This window comes from Thunnus thynnus, chromosome 22 (genome assembly GCF_963924715.1).
Source record: "Thunnus thynnus chromosome 22, fThuThy2.1, whole genome shotgun sequence".
Taxonomy (NCBI): domain Eukaryota; kingdom Metazoa; phylum Chordata; class Actinopteri; order Scombriformes; family Scombridae; genus Thunnus; species Thunnus thynnus.
Window position 1 is genome coordinate 6,422,544 of NC_089538.1, and position 19,922 is coordinate 6,442,465.

Consider the following 19,922-nt stretch of genomic DNA (forward strand, 5'->3'; position numbering starts at 1 on the left):
CAAACACACATTACGCACTGCCCTATTCTTTAAAAGGAGCTACTCTACCAAGACTTTCCCTGGCAGTGATACAGAGGTTGACTCATGATTCAGAACAGTGGTGCACAGAGGCTCCCAAATGCTACTGATTTCTGAATGAATTGATATTTGGTGTTATTTTTGGCATCAAAAAAATATTTTTCTTTGGCCTGGCGGGGGTTCTTGATGGCCTTGCAGCCTGCCAGGCCTGTACAATTGTAGGGAAACACTGCTTAAGTACTATTGGTAGTATTTGCATTGTCATTAAATGTGACCTGATAAAGTCTCTACTGTGTTGGGAAGTTTAAGTGGTTTTTGGATTAACATCCAGTTTACACAGGATCAAGCTGTATAACATAAGACTGCGTCTTGGTTGCCGCTTACACGCCACTCCTTTCCTGCTCCGCCATCTTAACGCAGCAGGTTTACTTTTGCTGGAGCAGCTCTCTGAAGGGTGACATTCACTTGTGAATCTATACAAATGCCTGTATTTATTGGCTGTTGAATTAAAATTAAATTTTTATTGATGTGTTTTATTTGTTTCTAACTTGTGTCTACACACATGTACAGCAAAACTAGACAGAGAGGAAAAGACTCCCTCCTGCTCTCTGTCATCACACATTTTCTGTTTCTGTTGTCTGATAATGGAATGAGTGTAAATTTGATCAGAGCATTGAACTCATATATCACACATGCAGTGTTGTGTAACATGAGTTACAGCACTGGGTGGCAGGTGCTCACACTCACTCTTGCCCACATTAGTTTTGCACATAAAATCTCAGTACTCATGTCAGCAACATAGATAGGCTGATATGTATTTAATTGTGTATTTTTTCGTGCTGTATTGCATTATTGCACTTATGCTAACAAAAGTTTCTAATATTAGATTGCTGCACTTCTACAGTAGAAGCACTGCAGGTTGATACTGTGTAGTATGATTCTGCTTATTGCTGTATTGCTACGACACCATACTGTCATGTCTCATCCTGTCTTAAGGTCATGTTTCTGTTTTTCTCATCATTCAGTTTTGCATTTCCTGTTTTACTTTGGTGTCTAACTCTCTTCTGATCCACTTCCTGCTCTTGTGTGTTTCCCGCTCCTGTCATCATCATTATCCCCTAATGTCATCCACCTGTGTCTAATTACCCTCCCTCTCCCTCTCCCCCTCTCTGTGTGTTCCCTGCTCCCTGTGCCAGTTCGTCTTAGCCGTTTGTTGCAAGCGTTCCAGCCTTTGTATTCCTAGTGATAGCCTCTTTATGTTTTTTGACTTTTGATCTGATCAAGTCTCTGCCTTGCCCTTTGTGTTTTGTTTGCCTCCACTGACTGTCTGCCTGTGTACCAAACCTGCCTCCTCAGCAAAGACTCTGATTTTTGGAAACCCTGGACTGTCTGTGAGTTTTGCATTTGGGTCCATTCCTGGGGCCTATACTACAAAGCAAGTTCAATATACCCAGGTTATCTTTTCATTAGCTGGCTTCACTGAGCCTAACATTGGCTGTCCAGATAACCAGTTCTATGAAGCTGGTTATCAACCTGCTCAGTCAACTCTGGGTTTTCCTATGTAGCTACAAGCACGTTCATGTGAAAGAGGCGGGGTTGTTAATTACAAGTGACATCATCAGAACTATGAATGAAGTGCTTCATACAGTGTGAGATGAAACAGTGATATCAAGTACACACAGAGGAAAACTTCTGTTTTAGGAACAGAAAAAAGTCATATTTAATGAAGTGAAATGTAAACAAGCCTGTAAACATACAACAGAATAAGAAAATGTAGAAACACTAGAAATTTCCAAATATTAAAAGTAGGCTAAGGCTTAAAATATGTGTAGGAATAAATATTAATGGCTTAAGTATAGAGTGAGTATTTTTTGCTTTTTAGTTGGATAATGACGAAACCATTCTGAATATATCATAAAAAAAACTTAAAAGTAATGTCAAACTGTTTCTGCTAATGAAGCAAAGAGTGTAAAAGTAGTTGATGACTGATAAGGTCTATCTGACCCAAATGTTGAAAGTCTAGAACAATAAAATGTTTCCACTGATCTATAAAAATATATATTAGTTTTTTCTACTTGTCACTTTATTGTAACTCAGGACTTTTGTCCATGTCGGGGTCCTGTAGGAATGATGACTCTTTATTTCCAGTGGACTGCTTCATAGTACAGGACTTAGTGGTGTCAGAAAACCTGTCACATACACAGCATGTTGTTACTGGTGTCGGCTGTCTGTCATGTGTATGTCGTTATCATGTATAATTAATTTTGTGCCCACACTGCCAACTAATTTCCTTCTGGAATAATATCGGTTATCAAATACTTCAGATAGATGTAAAATATCAAAGGTGTCATGTTTATTTGTGACTATGAATTAGAAAGTCTTTAATAAAGGCACAACTGCAACTCTCATTTTCAAATGAACAGTAATATTGTAAACTAATAGAGTCTTCCTGTGCCATCTTATTTTTGGTACCAGAACAATTAAGTTTCATCACACACCCACTCAATAGGGTGGTTGAGATCAAACACATGCTTTTTATGATAAACATGGTGCCATTGCTGCAACAACACCTTGACTCTTGCATGAAGAAACACAAGTTACCGTTATCAAGGATTGAACACACGCACACACATATTGTCTCATGGTTAAAGTTGGATGATGTTTATTTGATTATTAATATAAAATGTACACACAATTCAGAAACACATACATGATTTGGTTAAAAAACAATGAGGATAAAACACAAAAGTTCAACACAATCTTAATCCTAAAAGCCCACAAGTAACTTCTACAGCATTGATCAAACCAACCTTTTACATTCACTGGTTAAGACACAAAAATCCTTATATTCATACAGTATGTACTAAATATGAACATGGATACATGGTTTATTTGCCAGAAACAAAGTTTCAGTGCAGATATTCTGATTCAGACCACACTGACAAAAAATAGAGTATTTTAAAAATACCAAAGCAGAGCAAGAGATTTAAGAAGCTATAAAAACACATTTCTTTCAAACTTACAACTAAATCCATGTTACACCTTCAAAGAGATTCTACAACATAATGTCTTATGCACAAAGTACAAATGAAACATGTCCAGTTCTACTACTTTACGCTGTAGTACACACATTCACTCCAGGTTTGGTTCTGTCTTCTTCGTGTGTTGGTCAGATTCACACTTAAAGCAGCGTAATACAGGTTTTCTGCAGCTTTGTAACCCTGGTAACAAAGTATTAATTATTATGATAATATTCTAAAACAATGTCCAAAAAACAATTTGTTGTTGCACTGAATGTTAAAAAAGGATAATGGCTGCTATTCAAGAATTAATGAATACAGTTATTATTCACCTTTGCATTGACTGTAGAGGGAGCTGAAATTCTTGCTTGAGACTCTGGTTGTGAAACGTAGAAAAAGTTTTTCATTAAAAAGTCATGTTCAGTGAATACAAGCTGTCAGATATAAACAGTTACCTGTAGATTGGAAGCTGTTGCTCTTGTTCATCATGCACACTGAGAAAGCCAGTAAAACACTGAGGATGGTGGTGAACACCAAAGCTCCACTCAAGAAATACACCAAGACAGGAGAGTCTACCTCATTTGCAGAGAGACATAAAGAGATATTACACAGCTCTCAGATTTATCTCTATTTTGATGTTTAGTTCGATGAGGGAGTAATCATGTATTGATCAGATGAAACAATGTTTGCTAGAAAGTTACTTACAGCCAACGTCCAGCTTGGTTCCGTTTCCAAACAGTATCTGTCCACATGAGGCGACAGCACAGTAGTAGGTCCCAGCATGAGAAAGATCCAGACTCTTCATTGGCAAGTTGTAGACACAGGTGTGTGTTTGTGTGTTGCTGTTCCTCTCACACTGATCATTCCTGCCTCCATGTGTGTAAATGATTCCTGGATGAGATTCTTGAGAGTTTTTGAACCAGTAAACACTGTGTTCTCCATCATCACAGGTCCCAGTGTGAACTGTACAGTTCAGAGTCACAGAGCTCTCAGATGCCGACTGATGGACCAAAGCTTGGATGTTCAAACCTGAACCCTTTACATTGACAATAGTTCCTTCTGCAAATTCAAACTTGGATGAGTAGCTGCTTGCGCAGTAGTAAGTAGCTGAGTCTGAGATACGCAAATTTGTGATCTTCAAGTGATTTTTACCAGTTTCAGTATCCAGTGCGAAACGTGGATTGTTCTTCAATTCATCATGAAAAGTGCCATTACTTTCATACTTGTAGTAGGTAGAGATAATTCTTGGTTTCTGTCCCAGAGTTTGCTTATACCAGTAAAGCCTTGCAACAACACCTTCATAGAAACATTGCAAAGTCAAGTTGTCCCCAGTATTAACAGATACAAAACTTCTTTCTTGACGAACAGATGAGGAGAATTTCACATCAGTCATCTGTGCTGAAGTAAAATGAAAGACAAAGAAAATTCGCATTATAAACACATAATAAGAGGAGGAATGACTGCACATTTTAAAAGACACAAACTGGATTCATAAAGACACAACTCACCCATTTTCTGTCCCAATAACAGACATGTCAGAAAGAAAACAAACTCTGCAGATCTCATCGTGTTCAAACTGTCAGGCTAAATGAAAAGAATCTTGGTCTTTTCTTCACTCTTAAGAGACAAGACTGCGTTTGATTGGTCAACCAAAAGTGACACTGTGTGTCCTGTTTAGGAAACATGATCACATGTTGACTGTCACCTTTAGTTTCAAGTTTGAGACACGGTGAGAGCTAAATAAACTACATACAGTACAGATTCCTCATCTCTACATTAGCTTTAAAATCACTGAAATTTATGACCACATACTACACATGTATTCATACTGATCTAACTGACAGGACTTTGTTTAATAAAATTAGTTCATTATCCATGGTCTACTTGGTTTCAGTCATAAGGAGATAATATATTGATTAATTAACCATTGTAAGGTTTCAAGATAATGTAACATTAATAAAAACATATAGTGGAGTTCAGCCATGCTCAGCCTCTGGCAGTGAACTGATCTTTATTAGGAAGACGTGATTATAAATAACTACCTTAAGATGCCAGACGTAGATATCAATAAACAAGTAATTAATAAACCCTATCACTAATATTTTGTGCAGTTTCTTCATACTTGACAATATTCTTCCCGTGCTGTAGACCAGGGAACACATGACTGTCATCTGTACTGCTGCAAAAAGACAGATTTGGACAATAAATTAAAGGTTAAACGTACATAGAAAATAATTGTGTGCATTTCCCCCCTAATTATTCTTGGACATGACAGGTCCTGTAGGTTTATGTATGGAGATTCAGATGTGCTCAGCGAGTTACTGAGTCAGTGCCTTTGGAGATCAGTATCTTCCATTTCACACATTTCATCAGATTAAAAAGGAATCCAAACATGTCGTCCAACTCCTGCATTTGTGTAAAATATGTACAGAGAGCAGTATGAGCCTGATTAGCTAGTCTGTTATATAGACTTGCTCTGGATGCGGGTCTCACCTGTCTGGGAAAAGCCTAATCGCATAGATTATTTTTCATGTGACATTTATTTTCACTGAACAGACAGAAAATTTTCTTTGAAGTATGTTTGGTTAAAAAATAACTGTATTGCGAGGCCCTAAAAAGGCACAAGACCCCGTACAGTCATACCACTTGCACAGTCCTTGCGACAGCTATGACCGTTTCTGTGGTCCTTGAAGTGAAGGATATAAAAGCAAAAAGAATATTTGTAGTGTAGAGTGTAGAGTTCAACAGCTCTCAGAGTGATGACTGCTTCATTTCTTTTCTTTGTGTTTCTGTGTTTTTTCTTTAGGTTCAGGGAGCAACACTTGCTTACTCCACTCTGTTCTACGACATGGTTATTTCAACCACACACAGCCAACAACCTGTTTGTCCACTACCTACCTGGTTTATGAAGTAGGAAGAACTCAGATGTGTCTTCGCAGTGAGTGTTTTGACCCTTTGCAACCCGTTCACTTCTATGTACTGTATGTATGAGAACAATTGCTTGAATCTGTAATTTATTTACTACAGCCTCATGTGTTATATATTCTGTTTAATTTTCTTACATAGTAATGATTAACATGCCTACTTTACCACAACCTTTTACTCATGAAGACCTTTGAGAGGCTGGTTCTACAGCGCCTCAGGCCCCTGGTGCATGACTGCCTGGATCCGCTGCAGTTTGCATACCAGGCTGACATCAGTGTAGACAATGCCGTCATTTACCTGCTGCACAGAGTTTATAAATACGTGGAAAAGCCACAAATCACTGTGAGGATCACGTTCTTTGACTTCTCCAATGCTTTCAACAGCATCCAGCATCTCCGGCTGGCTGAGAAAGTTTTTTGTGATGCAGGTGGAACAGGACCTCATGGCCTGGATTACAGACAACCTCACCAACAGGGTGCAGTATGTCAGGCTACAAGGCTGCTTGTCAGGTGTGGTGATGAGCAACACTGACATACCCCATGGAACTGTACTGTCACCGTTTTTTTCACCCTCTACACCTATAAGTTCCTAGGGGTACAACTCAACAATTGTACATGTACATGTATGGGAAAATCTAAGGTGTGCTTGAAAAAAGTGTATGCCAGATGACTGTAATATACTGTACTGCAGTCAATGGGGCCAAATGTTACAATACATTGGCTATTAAAAAACAACAGCATGAGAATTTTAAATTACATTTTTACTAATTTGTTGAGATTTTGACCTTTGTCACTGTGTGGTAAGAGCCTTTTTCTACTTCTTTGGGAACCAGGAGTAGTAAAATCTTTTCATGCTTTAATTTTAATGCTTTATTCACTTTAGTTGAACTTGTATTGTGTGTTACATGTCTCACTGAATGTTTCATGTATGGTTTCAGTTGTACTTGGGTTCTGACATTAGTTAACATTCAGTAAATATTTACACTGGGTAACATTACGCTAGATTCCTCCATTTTATGTTTAATGAACATTCATTCAGTTTATCCTAAACAATTTTCAGCAACCACAACAGCAGTTGTATTAGAAGAGAGCTGTCATCAATTATTAAGACTATTTTGTCTTTTTTCTTTTTGTCCATCCAGCACAGTGGAGAGAATGTGTGTTGGTATCTGCACCTGGCCAGAGACGAGTGAGATCAGCCACATGCTTTATCCAGTACACAAAGCACCACGAGCCAGAGGTACCACTACCAGAGCTTAAACATAACACAAACATTGTCTCAAGTGTTCCATGGTTAGATTTATTTCATCATTACTGACACAAAACATTCATGGAAAAGCACAATGCAGTTAATCAGGTTAAAACTCATAAAAGACAAATAATACCATTTTTTCCCGTCATGTTCCTCATAACCAAACAGTAGCTTGTTGTACAGCATAAATGAATCTGGCCCTCTAAATGTACTTGTATAATCACAGAAAGAATATGATTTTTAACAATATATATAACATATGAATATGATTTAAGATACATGTTTTTTAAGGAAACAGCAGAGACATCCTGTAGATAAACTTTAAAGCACACGGACAAGCAACAAAGAGACAAGAGAGTCCTGAATGTGCAAATTACTAAAACCTACCAAAACACAGAGAATCTCATCTTTTGACTGCAGATCACAAGGCACATATTTATCACAAGACCTTTATCTAAGACAACAATACATGATAAACAAGATTCTAAGAAACTTAATCATTTTTCATAAGTTCTACATCTTTACACTGGAGTACACACATTCATCCTTGGTGTTGTTCCTCGCTTTTCTTGATCTGTTTGCCACGTTAGCATTTAAAGCAGCATAATGGAGGTTGTCTGTGTCTTGGTAACCCTGGTAACAAAATATATAAAAGTAAATCATACTATGATTAAAACAATGTAACAACACAATTCATTGTTGTGCTAATAAAAGGTGGTTAAATGGCAATTCAACATTTAATTGAAACTGCATTCACCTCTGCATCTGCTGTGGACGGAGCTGCAAATCCGTGTTGAGGCTCTGATAGTGAAACAGAAAATGTTCTTTTATTCAAAAGCCAAATTCAGTGAATACGAGCTGTTAACAAGCAGAATCATTTGCTTGTACCTGACTGGCAGCTGTTTCTCTTCTTCATCTTGTACACCGAGAAAGCCAATAAAACACTGAGGATGGTGGTGAACGCCAAAGCTCCACTCAAGAAATACACCAAGACAAGAGAGTCCACCTCATCTGCAGAGAGTCACCAGACACCAGAAACAGAGCTTTCAGCATGTTTTCAGTTTTTATCCTAAGCTTGATGAGGAAGTAAGACTGTATCAAATGGGACAACGTCTCCTAAAAAGTTACTTACGCTCAAAGTCCAGCTTGGTCCTGTCTCCAAACAGTATCTGTCCACATGAGGCGACAGCACAGTAGTAGGTCCCAGCATGAGAAAGATTCAGACTCTTCATTGGCAAGTTGTAGACACAGGTGTGTGTTTGTTTGTTGTTGTTCCTCTCACACTGATCATTCCTGCCTCCATGTGTGTAAATGATTCCTGGTTGAGATTCTTGAGAGTCTTTGAACCAGTAAACACTGTGATTTCCATCATCACAGGTCCCAGTGTGTACTGTACAGTTCAGAGTCACAGAGCCTCCTGGCTGGATGCTCTCAGATGCCGACTGATGGACCGAAGCTTGGATGTTTAAACCTGAACCCTTTACACTGAGAGTAGTGCCCTCCAAAAATTCTAACGTGTTTAAATAGCTACTAACGCAGTAGTAAGTAGCTGAGTCTGAAATGTGCAAATCTGTGATCTTCAAGTGATTTTTACCCTTTTCAGTATCCAGTGTGAAGCGAGGATTGTTGTTGAATTCATCATGAAACGTGCTGATTACCTCATATTTATAGAAGGTAGAGATGATTCTTGGTTTCTGTCCCAGAGTTTGCTTATACCAATAAAGCCTTGCTGCAACATCACCTTCATAGAAACATTGCAAAGTCGTCTCATCACCAGCATTAGCTGATATAAAACCACTGTCTTGACGAACAGATGAGGAGAATTTCAGATGAGTTATCTGAGCTGAAGTGAAATAAGAGCCAAAAAAAGTATTAAATGTGATGAGAATTCAACGTAATCAGTAAATATTTGAAAACCAACCTCTCTAACAGATAAAAGCTGGAATCACAAAACCACAACTCACCCATTTTCCCCAAGAACAGACATGTGAGATAGAAAGCAAACACTGGAGATGTCATTATGTTCAACTTGCCGTGTGAAATGAAAAGATCATTTACTTTTCTCCACTCCTCATAGACAAGACTGCTTTTGATTGGCCAATCTGAAGTGACACTGTATAGGAAACAGGGTCACATGTTCACTGCCACATATGATTGTGATGGTGAGAGATAGATGAGGAAGATAAAGGCTCCTCATCTTTGATTTGATTTGAAATCACTGAAAAATAAATTACCAATAAATATCCAAAATAAACACAGCAGTAATAAAACACAGTGGAGTCTATTTATGCTCAATATTTGATAATAAACAGGTAACAAAAACTAATTTGAGCAATTCATCCATACTTGATACTTTTTTAAAGCTGTAAACTGGAGAATCAACACGCACTCTGTGCTGTATTTAAGAGACATTTTTCTACAATATACATGCAAGATATGATGCTTTGATGATGATGATCAAAACTTCAGTTGAAAGTTCTTTTTAAGGAAGCCCTCGAAAACCCATAGCTGGAGCCTTAAAAAGACTACAGAGGCTCTGACTTATTACCTAATGTGAGCTAAAGATATGATTCTGGTCAACACTACAAAAAAATAAAATATTTGCAAAAAAATTACTACTCAATGCCTTTCTGCTTTCATGCTGTGCTACCTGCCGTAACTTTACACTATTTGAGGAAGAAATACGAAAACAGCAGTTTATGATCAAGCTGAACTATGGAACAAAATGTGAGACTGACAGTTTGTTTTTATTAGCAATGTCTTTACCATGAACTGTCTGAATCTACAGACTGTGGTTTCCTGAAGGATCATACAGATCTGATGCAGACCATTACCTGCTGGAGTTTGGAGGAGGAAAAATGGTTTGCATAAAAATGGACTAGGCTTCTGTGTTTTGGAGCAAAAGTTAGGCTGTGTATTATAATTTTTAACATTTTCTTTCACAGTTTTCTCTATCTGTTTCAAGGCATTGTTGTATTCTATATTTCAGGTAAATATTTTTAAAAAAATGTTTTTATGTTCTCATATACTACTATATGTCTGCTACAGCAATTCAATCTGATGTTGCAAAATGCCTTTGAAAAAAAAGGGATTCAATCACTTCTGTTGTCAATACTATTCTAAGTTATATTCCTAATAAAATGTATTCCGCAGCGGCAACCTCCAAGATTGAAAAATGAAGCCAAGGTGGAAGTACCGAAAACTGCAGTACCTTTGAATGGCCACTTGAGGCTGGATCCAAAAGAGAGTCAATCCCCATGGACCCCCATGTTAAAATGCCCAACTTTGCAGCAAAAATAAACATGTTTACAGCCTGGTAAAAAACACTGTTTTGGTCTCTGTTTCCCTGTTCATGACAACTGTAAGGGAGGTGAATTTTTTATATAATTCACCTGTTTAAATTTGATCGAGGCTTTAAATTATGCATATTAAGGGTGTGGCCACATTGTGTGAAAGGTGGGTGCCGTCACAGGCAAGTAGCTACCATGGTGACAACGTTGTTTAGGTAACGAAACCAAAGCGTAACCCCAGATAAACAGAGTATAGCCTAGGCTTAGCTATAGCCATCGCTATTTCAGTGTGTTGTCTGTTCATCAAAGTTAACTAACATTTTGGTTGCCAAAAAAAAAAAACTCTTGTTCAGCGTTTGGTTGTACTAAAAGACCCCCTAAGGAGTCGGATGTTTAGTATTGCATTAGCAACAGTTAACCATAGACTGTAAATGCATTGTGCTAACCAAGCTAGCAGCTAGCACCTAACACCTAGCGTTGGGGTCAGCTCCACCCTCTCATCCAAATATGGTCACTTCTGACTCCAAAGGTCAAAGATGGTGATTGTCAAAATGCAAACTTGAGGCTTCAAAATGGGAGTCCACAAACCAATGGGTGATGTCATGGTGGCTATGTCCATTATTTTTTACAGTCTATGGTATTCTGACTAGTACTCTTAAAGAGGTCCTGCACACTAAAACGTGTTTTTTGAGCTGTGAACTAAATTATATAAGTGAACTGTAATGAAACACATCAATGCTGGTGTTCATGTTGACATTGACACCAAATTTATAAAAATTGGCATTTCATGGGTTGAAAATGTCTCAATCTGTCATCTGCTGTTTAAAATCAGCCCTGAAAAGGCATGGCCAATGCTGACCATTTTGGAGTTCTTTACGTCATGAAATTTATATAAATGGTAGAATGATAACACCCACCTCCCCCAGCCCCCGGCTTATTTTCAAACATATGCTAATTGAGAGAAACAGTTTTAGCTTCAGAAAACAGTCTGAAATGTGCAAATCTGTGATCTTCAAATGATTTTTACTGTTTTCAGTGTCCAGTGTGAAGCGAGGATTGTTGTTGAATTCATTATAAAAAGTGCCATTTCTGTCAAACGTATAGAAAATGGAGATGATCCTTGGTTTCTGTCCCAGAGTTTGTTTATACCAGTAAAGCTTTGCTGTAACATCACCTTCATAGGAACATTTCAAAGATATGCTGTCACCAACATTAGCTGATATAAAACTACTGTCTTGACGAACAGATGAGGAGAATTTCAGAGCAGTTGTCTGAGCTGTAGTAAAATGAGAAATAAAGCAAATTGTTTGTTAACAATTCAGCGTAATCAATCCACTAAAAATATTTATAAAATAATTATTTGTATGTCCAGGTATATGTGTCATTTTTACGGAGGTTTTTGAGCAGCAGGCTGTCTGTGCAGCTCAGGTCAGGTCTGTCTCTTACAACCCTGTATCCACTTCTGTCTTCTTAAAAGTTCAGTTTTTTGGTTCAGTAGCTTATAAAAACTTAGTTCTGGGTTCTTAACCCTGTTGGTAGTGCATCCCACCACACAGCAGCTTTTAGCCATTTCCTGTTGTTTGCTAACAGACAGAAGTGACAAGGAGGAAGCTCCACACAACACAAAGTCAATGGAGAGTAATGAATTGTTTTCCCCTCCAGAGTGGGCGGGACTAAATCAGCTCTGTCTCTACAGTGCTGGTCAAAAATTTACAAATGAATCCTAAGTTCTTTTCCGGGTTCAACACGTACTGGACCTGCTGGTACATACTGTATCCAGGAAGTACTAGTAGTCATGTCAACACTAACAAAAGCCCTCACCTTCTCCAACCTGTTCTGCTTATGTTACCAAACTAACTGCCAGTGATCAAAATGGAAACACTGCAATGTTAAATAGTGCTAAAACTCATTTGAGTACTGTGTAAAACTGTTTAGTTGTGAGGCAGTGCAGGTGACTGGTGACAGACTGACAGTTTTTCCCCTCCTACTTACCGTACCTGTATTACTAGTACTCAAAACCTGTATACTAGACTCTACTCAACTGCTGATACTGATATAACAGATACCATTCAGACTTGCTGCCTTCAACACATCCTGTACATGCTGATGCGCTGTCCGTTCATGTAGAGACAGACACAGTTTGTTAGCCTGTTAGCTTGTTAGCCTGTAGATACTTTTCTACTTGCAGACTTTGGAGATCCTTTCTGCTGCAGTTTGGTTGATAAGATACTTTGACTACTTTAGTGCCTGTTAATAATTGTTTTGCATTTTGATTGAAATGTCTTCATTTTCTCCAGGTCATTTCTTATTTTGTCATACAAGTCAGTATTAACTGTAAAAATCATACACATGTAGCACAATTATCACTGTAAATAAATTAAAAAAACAAACTGATGCAATAAAATATCAGCTGTATTTAGTTTGCAGCCCAATATTTTGAGAGGATAATGAAGCATAAATATATTTACTACCACTTGATACACACACATCTGGTTAGAGTGTCCTGGTTAATGGCCTGAGAGGTCACTAGTACACCCACTACTAGAGGACTTGGAATGCCTCACAACTAAACAGTTTTACACAGTACTCAAATGAGTTTTAGCACTATTTAACATTGCAGTGTTTCCATTTTGATCACTGGCAGTTAGTTTAGTAACATAAGCAGAACAGGTTGGAGAAGGTGAGGGCTTTTGTTAGTGTTGACATGACTACTAGTACTTCCTGGATACAGTATGTACCAGCAGGTCCAGTACGTGTTGAACCCGGAAAAGAACTTAGGATTCATTTGTAAATTTTTGACCAGCACTGTAGAGACAGAGCTGATTTAGTCCCGCCCACTCTGGAGGGGAAAACAATTCATTACTCTCCATTGACTTTGTGTTGTGTGGAGGTTCCTCCTTGTCACTTCTGTCTGCTAGCAAACGACAGGAAATGCTTAAAAGCTGCTGTGTGGTGGGATGCACTACCAACAGGGTTAAGAACCCAGAACTAAGTTTTTATAAGCTACTGAACCAAAAAACTGAACTTTTAAGAAGACAGAAGTGGATACAGGGTTGTAAGAGACAGACCTGACCTGAGCTGCACAGACAGCCTGCTGCTCAAAAACCTCCGTAAAAATGACACATATACCTGGACATGCTGCTAGTCACAGAGAACACATATGAAAGTAAAAACAGAACAGCTGCTTAATTGAAAGGTACGTCAGTAATAGACTTTTAATCACAGCATAGCTAACCTGCATTCAGCTGAAATATTAACTGTAAAAAGAGCCTGAATAGGAAATGACTGCATGTCTGTGTGTATTGATTATGTTTATAAACTGTAGTCAACATATCAGCAGCCTGTGAAAAGTGTCATGCTTACCTGTTATGTAGTGGAGTTTGCTATACAGTTACATAGACATGATGTCAGCCCTTGCATTCATGTATTGCATCTTAGCATATACAATGTATCAGGTTTCAGCATTTACTATAAACTACTTTTTACACTCTGGTAGACATAGTGCGCTAAAATAATCATTTGACATGCTGAAATCTAATGTTGTTCGCTAGCTAGAGGCATTTTGTTAGCATTTCAGCCCTTGGTTGCATATTATGGCACCGACTGTTTTCCCCACCGGTGGGCGGGCTTTTCAGAGTATGACGCAGTGCACTCTGTCTCTGTTCTCTATGCAGTTAGCCATTATGGCTACTACAGACAGCTAGTTTCTTTCTTTACTTTCGTTCAGACTGAGAAACACACTTTTGAAGTGATTCATGTTTATTTGGGAAGTTGAAGAAGTCTCAGCAGTTTGTCCCTATGATAGATGTCTTTGTGAATTCCCTGAATCTCTATAACAGAGCTGGAGAGAGCAAAATTAGCATGACACACAGAACCACAATAACCACATTTACGGGACATACATCAGGTTGAAATGAACTGGAATTTTCCTTTAAGTGGATTTGGCTCAAGAGATATCCTTGTGAGAGTGGAAACACTCTTACATCCTGCTAAAAACCACAAATTATAGTATTATAGTATATGTTGAAACAGTGGCTGCATCTTGGATGTGCAGTAGAACACAGTACACAGTGGGAAGACACAATAATAACCTGGTCGTGTAATAGTGAGTGAATTAATAACAGATCTACTAGATCCTGTTTTCAAATGAAGTCACTGAGTGAAAGTGGGATCATCCTCCAGCCTGTTACATTGTTACATTTCCAGACTTCATATATTGTACCTGACTTGGACATATGTGGATTCAAGTACTGAAGGTCAGTATAAAAACCTTACTGTGCCATTTTACTTTTGTGCCAGAACACGAGAGTCACCCACTAACTAGAGTGAGTGATGTTAGTTACATGATTTCTCTGATTCACATGATGCCACCAGCCACACTTGTATGATGAAGCTGCAGTTAATGCTACCAGGAACTGAACTCACACCCACACATATTATCTCAAGGTCAAAGTGATCCATAATCAACTTATATTATTTATGTGATCACTAATGATATAAAATGTATGTATAAAAACAAAATCAATTCATCTGTGCTTATACAATACATTTACTAGTTTTTAATCAAAATGGATTTTATTCAAATGTATTAAAAATTGTCTCAGTATTTTAAATACAATTTTTCTTCTTACAATAAGAAATCCTGCTTAAAACCACAAGGACAAAAAATATTTATCTCAAGATCAACTTCTAAATCTACATTTTTGTATAAAAATAAAAAAATAAAAAACTTTAAAACTGGAATTGTAACATGTAATTCTACTGCTTTACACTGGAGTACACACATTCATTCTTGGTGTTGTTCCTCGCTCTTCTTGGTCTGTTGGGCAGGTTCACACTTAAAGCAGCATAATGCAGGTTGTCTGTGTCTTGGTAACCCTGGTAACAAAATATGTACAAGTTGATAACAATATGGCTCCTGACAAACATCAACACAATGTCCAAAAACCTCTCCAACAATAATGGTTATGTAAAAATGTGTTTAAATATTAATTCAACAGTTAAAATAAGTTTTACCTCGCCGTTTGTTGCAGAGGAAGCTGAAAATGTTGCTTGAGACTCTGGTTGTGAAAACAGAAATTTTATTCAAAGTCATGTTCAGTGAATACAAGCTGTCAGATATAAACAGTTACCTGTAGATTGGAAGCTGTTTCTCTTCATCTTGTACATTGAGAAAGCCAGTAAAACACTGAGGATGGTGGTGAACGCCAAAGCTCCATTCAAGAAATACACCAAGACAGCAGAGTCTACCTCATTTGCAGAGAGACATAAAGAGATATTACACAGCTCTCAGATTTATCTCTATTATGATGTAAAGTTTGATTAGGGAGTAATCATGTATTGATCAGATGAAACGATGTCTGCTAGAAAGTTACTTACAGCCAACGTCCAGCTTGGTCCCATTTCCAAACAGTATCTGTCCACATGAGGCGACAGCACAGTAGTAGGTCCCAGCATGAGAAAGATCCAGACTCTTCAATGGCAAGTTGTAGACACAGGTGTGTGTTTGTGTGTTGTTGTTCCTCTCACACTGATCATTCCTGCCTCCATGTGTGTAAATGACTCCTGGTTGAGATTCTTCAGAGTTTTTGAACCAGTAAGCACTGTGATTTCCATCATCACAGGTCTCAGTGTGTACTGTACAGTTCAGAGTCACAGAGCCTCCTGGCTGGATGCTCTCAGATGCCGACTGATGGACCAAAGCTTGGATGTTCAAACCTGAACCCTTTACACTGACAATAATGTTCTCTGAAAATTTTAATGTGTATAAATAGCTACTGACGCAGTAGTAAGTAGCTGAGTCTGAAATGTGCAAATCTGTGATCTTCAAGTAATTTGAACTGTTTTCAGTATCCAGTGTGAAGCGAGGATTGTTGTTGAATTCATTATAAAAAGTGCCATTTCTGTCAAACGTATAGAAAGTGGAGATGATCCTTGGTCCCTGTCCCAGAATTTGTTTATACCAGTAAAGCCTTGTCACAACATCACCTTCATAGGAACATTTCAAAGATACGCTGTCACCAACATTAGCTGATATAAAACTACTGTCTTGACGAACAGATGAGGAGAAATTCAGAGCAGTTGTCTGAGCTGTAGTGAAATGAGAAATAGAGGAAATTGTTTGCTAACTTAATGTGACAGAATTCAGCATAATCAGTACATTAAAAATATTAGAATCATTTGTATGAGGAGTGAGCATACACTCTTAAAGAAACAAGTTGGAATCACAAAAACACAACTAACCTGTTTTCCCCAAAAACAGACATGTTAGATAGAGAGCAAACACTGGAGATGTCATCGTGTTCAACTTGTCGTGTGAAATGAAAAGAGCATTGATCTTTTCTTCACTCTTCAGAGACAAGACTGCATTTGATTGGCCAACCAGAAGTTATACTGACTGTCCTATTAAAGAAACATGATCACATGTTCACTTCAACCTATAATGTGAAGTTTGTCTCTCGACAACATTCACATGATGACAGAAATATATAAAAAAAACAGCTCACATCTTGGCATTCAATTTAAAATGACTAAAAATTAAATATCCAGTACAAACATGTAGCAGGTCACAGTGGGCAGGCTTGAATATTTACCTACCTGTGAAGAACACTAGAGACACAGCATGTTGCAGATCAGTTGGTAGATGTAGTTGTAACTTAATGAGGAAGTAGATTTTTACAGAATATAACTGTTATAAAACCCACATACAAATAGCTGCATGCTTTCTTTTAAATGATCTAACTGTGAATTGTCCTGAGTAAGCAGGACACTGTCTCTGAACAGAGAAGTTGCTGATTTTCTAATGTGTTTGTTTGATGCTTTGAGTGTAATAATCAATTCCATTCACCTCCATTTTACTGGACTGGTAACAGAAGTCAAATAAAATCAGTTCAATCACCACTAAGCATAAAGTTAGACAGGCTTTTGCATTTGAAATTGCGGGCTTTTCATCTTACAAAGTCGATATAATCAGAAAAGTTTGACCTGATAAGGATGCTGCACTTTTAAGTGTTTAAAGGAAAAGTCCAGTTTATTTGAACCTGATGTATTTCCCATAAATGTGGCCATTGTGGATCTATGTGTCAGGTAATGTTCCTCTCTCTGGCTCTGTTATAGAGATTCTGGTGATTCACAAATTCATGTCAGCTTGCTGGTGAACTGAACCACCCAGCTTATTCATCCAATTTGTTTATATGTATGAGTCTGATTTTCACTGCAGTTAGACTGTAAGGAAACTAAAAAAACTAAATGCAATTATTGGATTATCTGGTGGACTATTATGAGGACAACCGTGAGTCATTTCACTTTGACTGGCCAACTGTATTTATTTGAGCCAGAGTACACAGGTGGTAAATGACTGCACTTATAAAACGCTTTTCAAGTCTACTGAACACTCAGAGTGCTGTACAATACACACCACCCTGCTCATCAGGAGTGATATACTGCTTTTATATATAAAGCTCTCCACAGTGCTTCTAATGCTAACCCATTCACACACACACTCACACACTGATGGCAACCATTGGGAGTAATTTGGGGTTCAGTATCTTGCCCAAGAACACTTTGACATGCGGACTGGAGGAGCCGGGCATCGACCCACCGACCTTCTAATTAGTGGATGACTCACTCTATGTCCTTCCGCCACAGAGAGGAGATAAAAGAACTGAAAGAGGAAATATAAAGAATGGAGGCAGAAAGGCAACAGGACTGTCAGGAAAGACAACGTACAGTAACAGTTACCTCAGAGAAACTGCTGCTGTTCCTGAAGTCACTGTTCTCCTGAAGAGTGGAGAGGAAAACTTTTTCTGCAGAGTGGGACCTGTAGCTGTCAGACTCAGAAGATCTAGAAGTGTCCATGGATGAGAGTAATCCCAGCTGTGTAACTACTACAAATGGATTTACAGCATTTATTAACATTGTCAAACAGACACTGAACTATCCACAGCCTCAGATGTAAACAAACCAACATGCAAGTGGTCCTGGGTGTAGTTCCCTATTAGTACTGGGAAGTTCCAATGTTTGAGTTGTCTCAGTATAGTCGATGTTGGACTTCTAAATTTATTGAGTATTCCAAGTCTTCTAGTAGTGGGTGTACTAGTGACCTAGTGTGCATTATAGTGACCTCTCAGGCCATTAACCAGGACACTCTAACCAGATGTGTGTGTATCAAGTGGTAGTAAATACATTTATGCTTCATTATCCTCTCAAAATTTTGGGCTGTAAACTAAATACAGCTGATATTTTATTGCATCAGTTTGTTTTATTTATTTATTTATTTACAGTGATAATTGTGCTAAATGTGTATGATTTTTATAGTTAATACTGACTTGTATGACAAAATAAGAAATGACCTGGAGAAAATGAAGACATTTCAATCAAAAGGATCTCCAAAGTCTGCAAGTAGCAAAGTATCTACAGGCTAACAAGCTAACAAGCTAACAAACTGTGTCTGACTACATGAACAGACAGCGCATCAGCATGTACAGGATGTGTCGATGGCAGCAAGTCTGAATGTTATCAGTTATATCAGTATCAGCAGTTGAGTAGAGTCTAATATACAGGTTTTTAGTACTAGTAATACAGCTACAGTAAGTAGGAGGGGAAAACTTGTCAGTCTGTCACCAGTCACCTGCACTGCCTAACAAATAAACAGTTTCGCACAATAGTTTGTGTTTTAGCACTATTTAATGTTGTAATGTTTTCATTTTGATCACTGGCAGTTAGTTTGGTAACATAAGCAGAACAGGTTGGAGAAGGTGAGGGCTTTTGTTAGTGTTTACATGGCTACTAGTACTTCCTGGATACAGTATGTACCAGCAGGTCCGGTATGTGTTGAACCCGGAAAAGAATCGGCACTTAGGATTCATTTTTATATTTTTGACCAGCACTGTAGAGACAGAGCTGATTAAGTCCCGCCCACTCTGGAGGGGAAAACAATTCATCGCTCTCCATTGACTTTGTGTTGTGTGGAGGTTGCTCCTTGTTACTTCTGCTTGCAAACAACAAGAAATGCAAAAAAAGCTGCTGTGTGGTGGGATGTGCTACCAACAGGATAAAGAAACCAGAACTAAGTTTTTATAAGTTGCTGAACCAAAAAACTGAACCTTTAAGAAGACAGAAGTGGATACAGGGTTGTAAGAGACAGACATGACCTGAGCTGCACAGACAGCCTGCTGCTCAAAAACCTCCGTAAAAATGACACATATACCTGGACATGCTGCTAGTCACAGAGAACACATATGAAAGTAAAAACAGAACAGCTGCTTAATTGAAAGGTACGTTAGTAATAGACTTTTAATCACAGCATAGCTAACCTGCATTCAGCTGAAATATTAACTGTAAAAAGAGCCTGAATAGGAAATGATTGCATGTCTGTGTGTATTGATTATGTTTATAAACTGTAGTCAACATATCAGCA

At 38.1% G+C, this 19,922-nt stretch overlaps 3 protein-coding genes and 1 long non-coding RNA gene across 4 annotated transcripts; 1 reads left to right on the forward strand and 3 right to left on the reverse strand.

Annotated features, from left to right (window-relative positions):
• The first annotated feature begins 1,215 nt into the window (after positions 1-1,215).
• Positions 1,216-10,525, forward strand: LOC137174624 (uncharacterized). The gene is made up of 6 exons (XR_010925415.1): positions 1,216-1,409; positions 5,845-5,976; positions 6,150-6,305; positions 6,391-6,472; positions 7,105-7,202; positions 10,368-10,525. It is a non-coding gene; the product is annotated as an uncharacterized lncRNA (long non-coding RNA).
• Positions 2,663-4,710, reverse strand: LOC137174622 (immunoglobulin kappa light chain-like). Its single transcript, XM_067580032.1, has 5 exons — positions 4,547-4,710; positions 3,751-4,436; positions 3,494-3,650; positions 3,371-3,414; positions 2,663-3,239 (listed from the first exon to the last, which is right to left on the reverse strand). The coding sequence occupies exons 1-5, from the start codon at positions 4,602-4,604 to the stop codon at positions 3,126-3,128; spliced, it is 1,059 nt and encodes a 352-aa protein (XP_067436133.1). The 5' UTR covers positions 4,605-4,710; the 3' UTR covers positions 2,663-3,125.
• Positions 7,202-10,350, reverse strand: LOC137174623 (uncharacterized). Its single transcript, XM_067580033.1, has 5 exons — positions 9,179-10,350; positions 8,347-9,057; positions 8,103-8,225; positions 7,972-8,015; positions 7,202-7,847 (listed from the first exon to the last, which is right to left on the reverse strand). The coding sequence occupies exons 1-5, from the start codon at positions 9,231-9,233 to the stop codon at positions 7,728-7,730; spliced, it is 1,053 nt and encodes a 350-aa protein (XP_067436134.1). The 5' UTR covers positions 9,234-10,350; the 3' UTR covers positions 7,202-7,727.
• Positions 10,526-15,165: 4,640 nt separating the features above from the next.
• LOC137174619 (immunoglobulin kappa light chain-like) lies at positions 15,166-17,578 on the reverse strand. The gene is made up of 5 exons (XM_067580030.1): positions 16,748-17,578; positions 15,884-16,594; positions 15,637-15,750; positions 15,521-15,564; positions 15,166-15,382 (listed from the first exon to the last, which is right to left on the reverse strand). Exons 1-5 carry the CDS (start codon positions 16,800-16,802, stop codon positions 15,263-15,265), a joined length of 1,044 nt encoding a protein of 347 aa, XP_067436131.1. The 5' UTR covers positions 16,803-17,578; the 3' UTR covers positions 15,166-15,262.
• Positions 17,579-19,922: the final 2,344 nt, after the last annotated feature.

Coding starts and splice junctions, on each gene's coding strand:
- LOC137174619 (XM_067580030.1), bottom strand. CDS start 16,802: ATGACATCTCCAGTGTTTGCTCTCTATCTAACATGTCTGTTTTTGGGG. Junction 15,565..15,636: donor AAACAGCTTCCAATCTACAG/GTAACTGTTTAT, acceptor TTTCACAACCAG/AGTCTCAAGCAACATTTTCA. Junction 15,383..15,520: donor CCTCTGCAACAAACGGCGAG/GTAAAACTTATT, acceptor TTTTGTTACCAG/GGTTACCAAGACACAGACAA.
- LOC137174622 (XM_067580032.1), bottom strand. CDS start 4,604: ATGAGATCTGCAGAGTTTGTTTTCTTTCTGACATGTCTGTTATTGGGA. Junction 3,651..3,750: donor GAAACGGAACCAAGCTGGAC/GTTGGCTGTAAG, acceptor TAAATCTGAGAG/CTGTGTAATATCTCTTTATG. Junction 3,415..3,493: donor CAACAGCTTCCAATCTACAG/GTAACTGTTTAT, acceptor TTTCACAACCAG/AGTCTCAAGCAAGAATTTCA.
- LOC137174623 (XM_067580033.1), bottom strand. CDS start 9,233: ATGACATCTCCAGTGTTTGCTTTCTATCTCACATGTCTGTTCTTGGGG. Junction 8,226..8,346: donor GACCAAGCTGGACTTTGAGC/GTAAGTAACTTT, acceptor GACTCTCTGCAG/ATGAGGTGGACTCTCTTGTC. Junction 8,016..8,102: donor GAGAAACAGCTGCCAGTCAG/GTACAAGCAAAT, acceptor TTTCACTATCAG/AGCCTCAACACGGATTTGCA.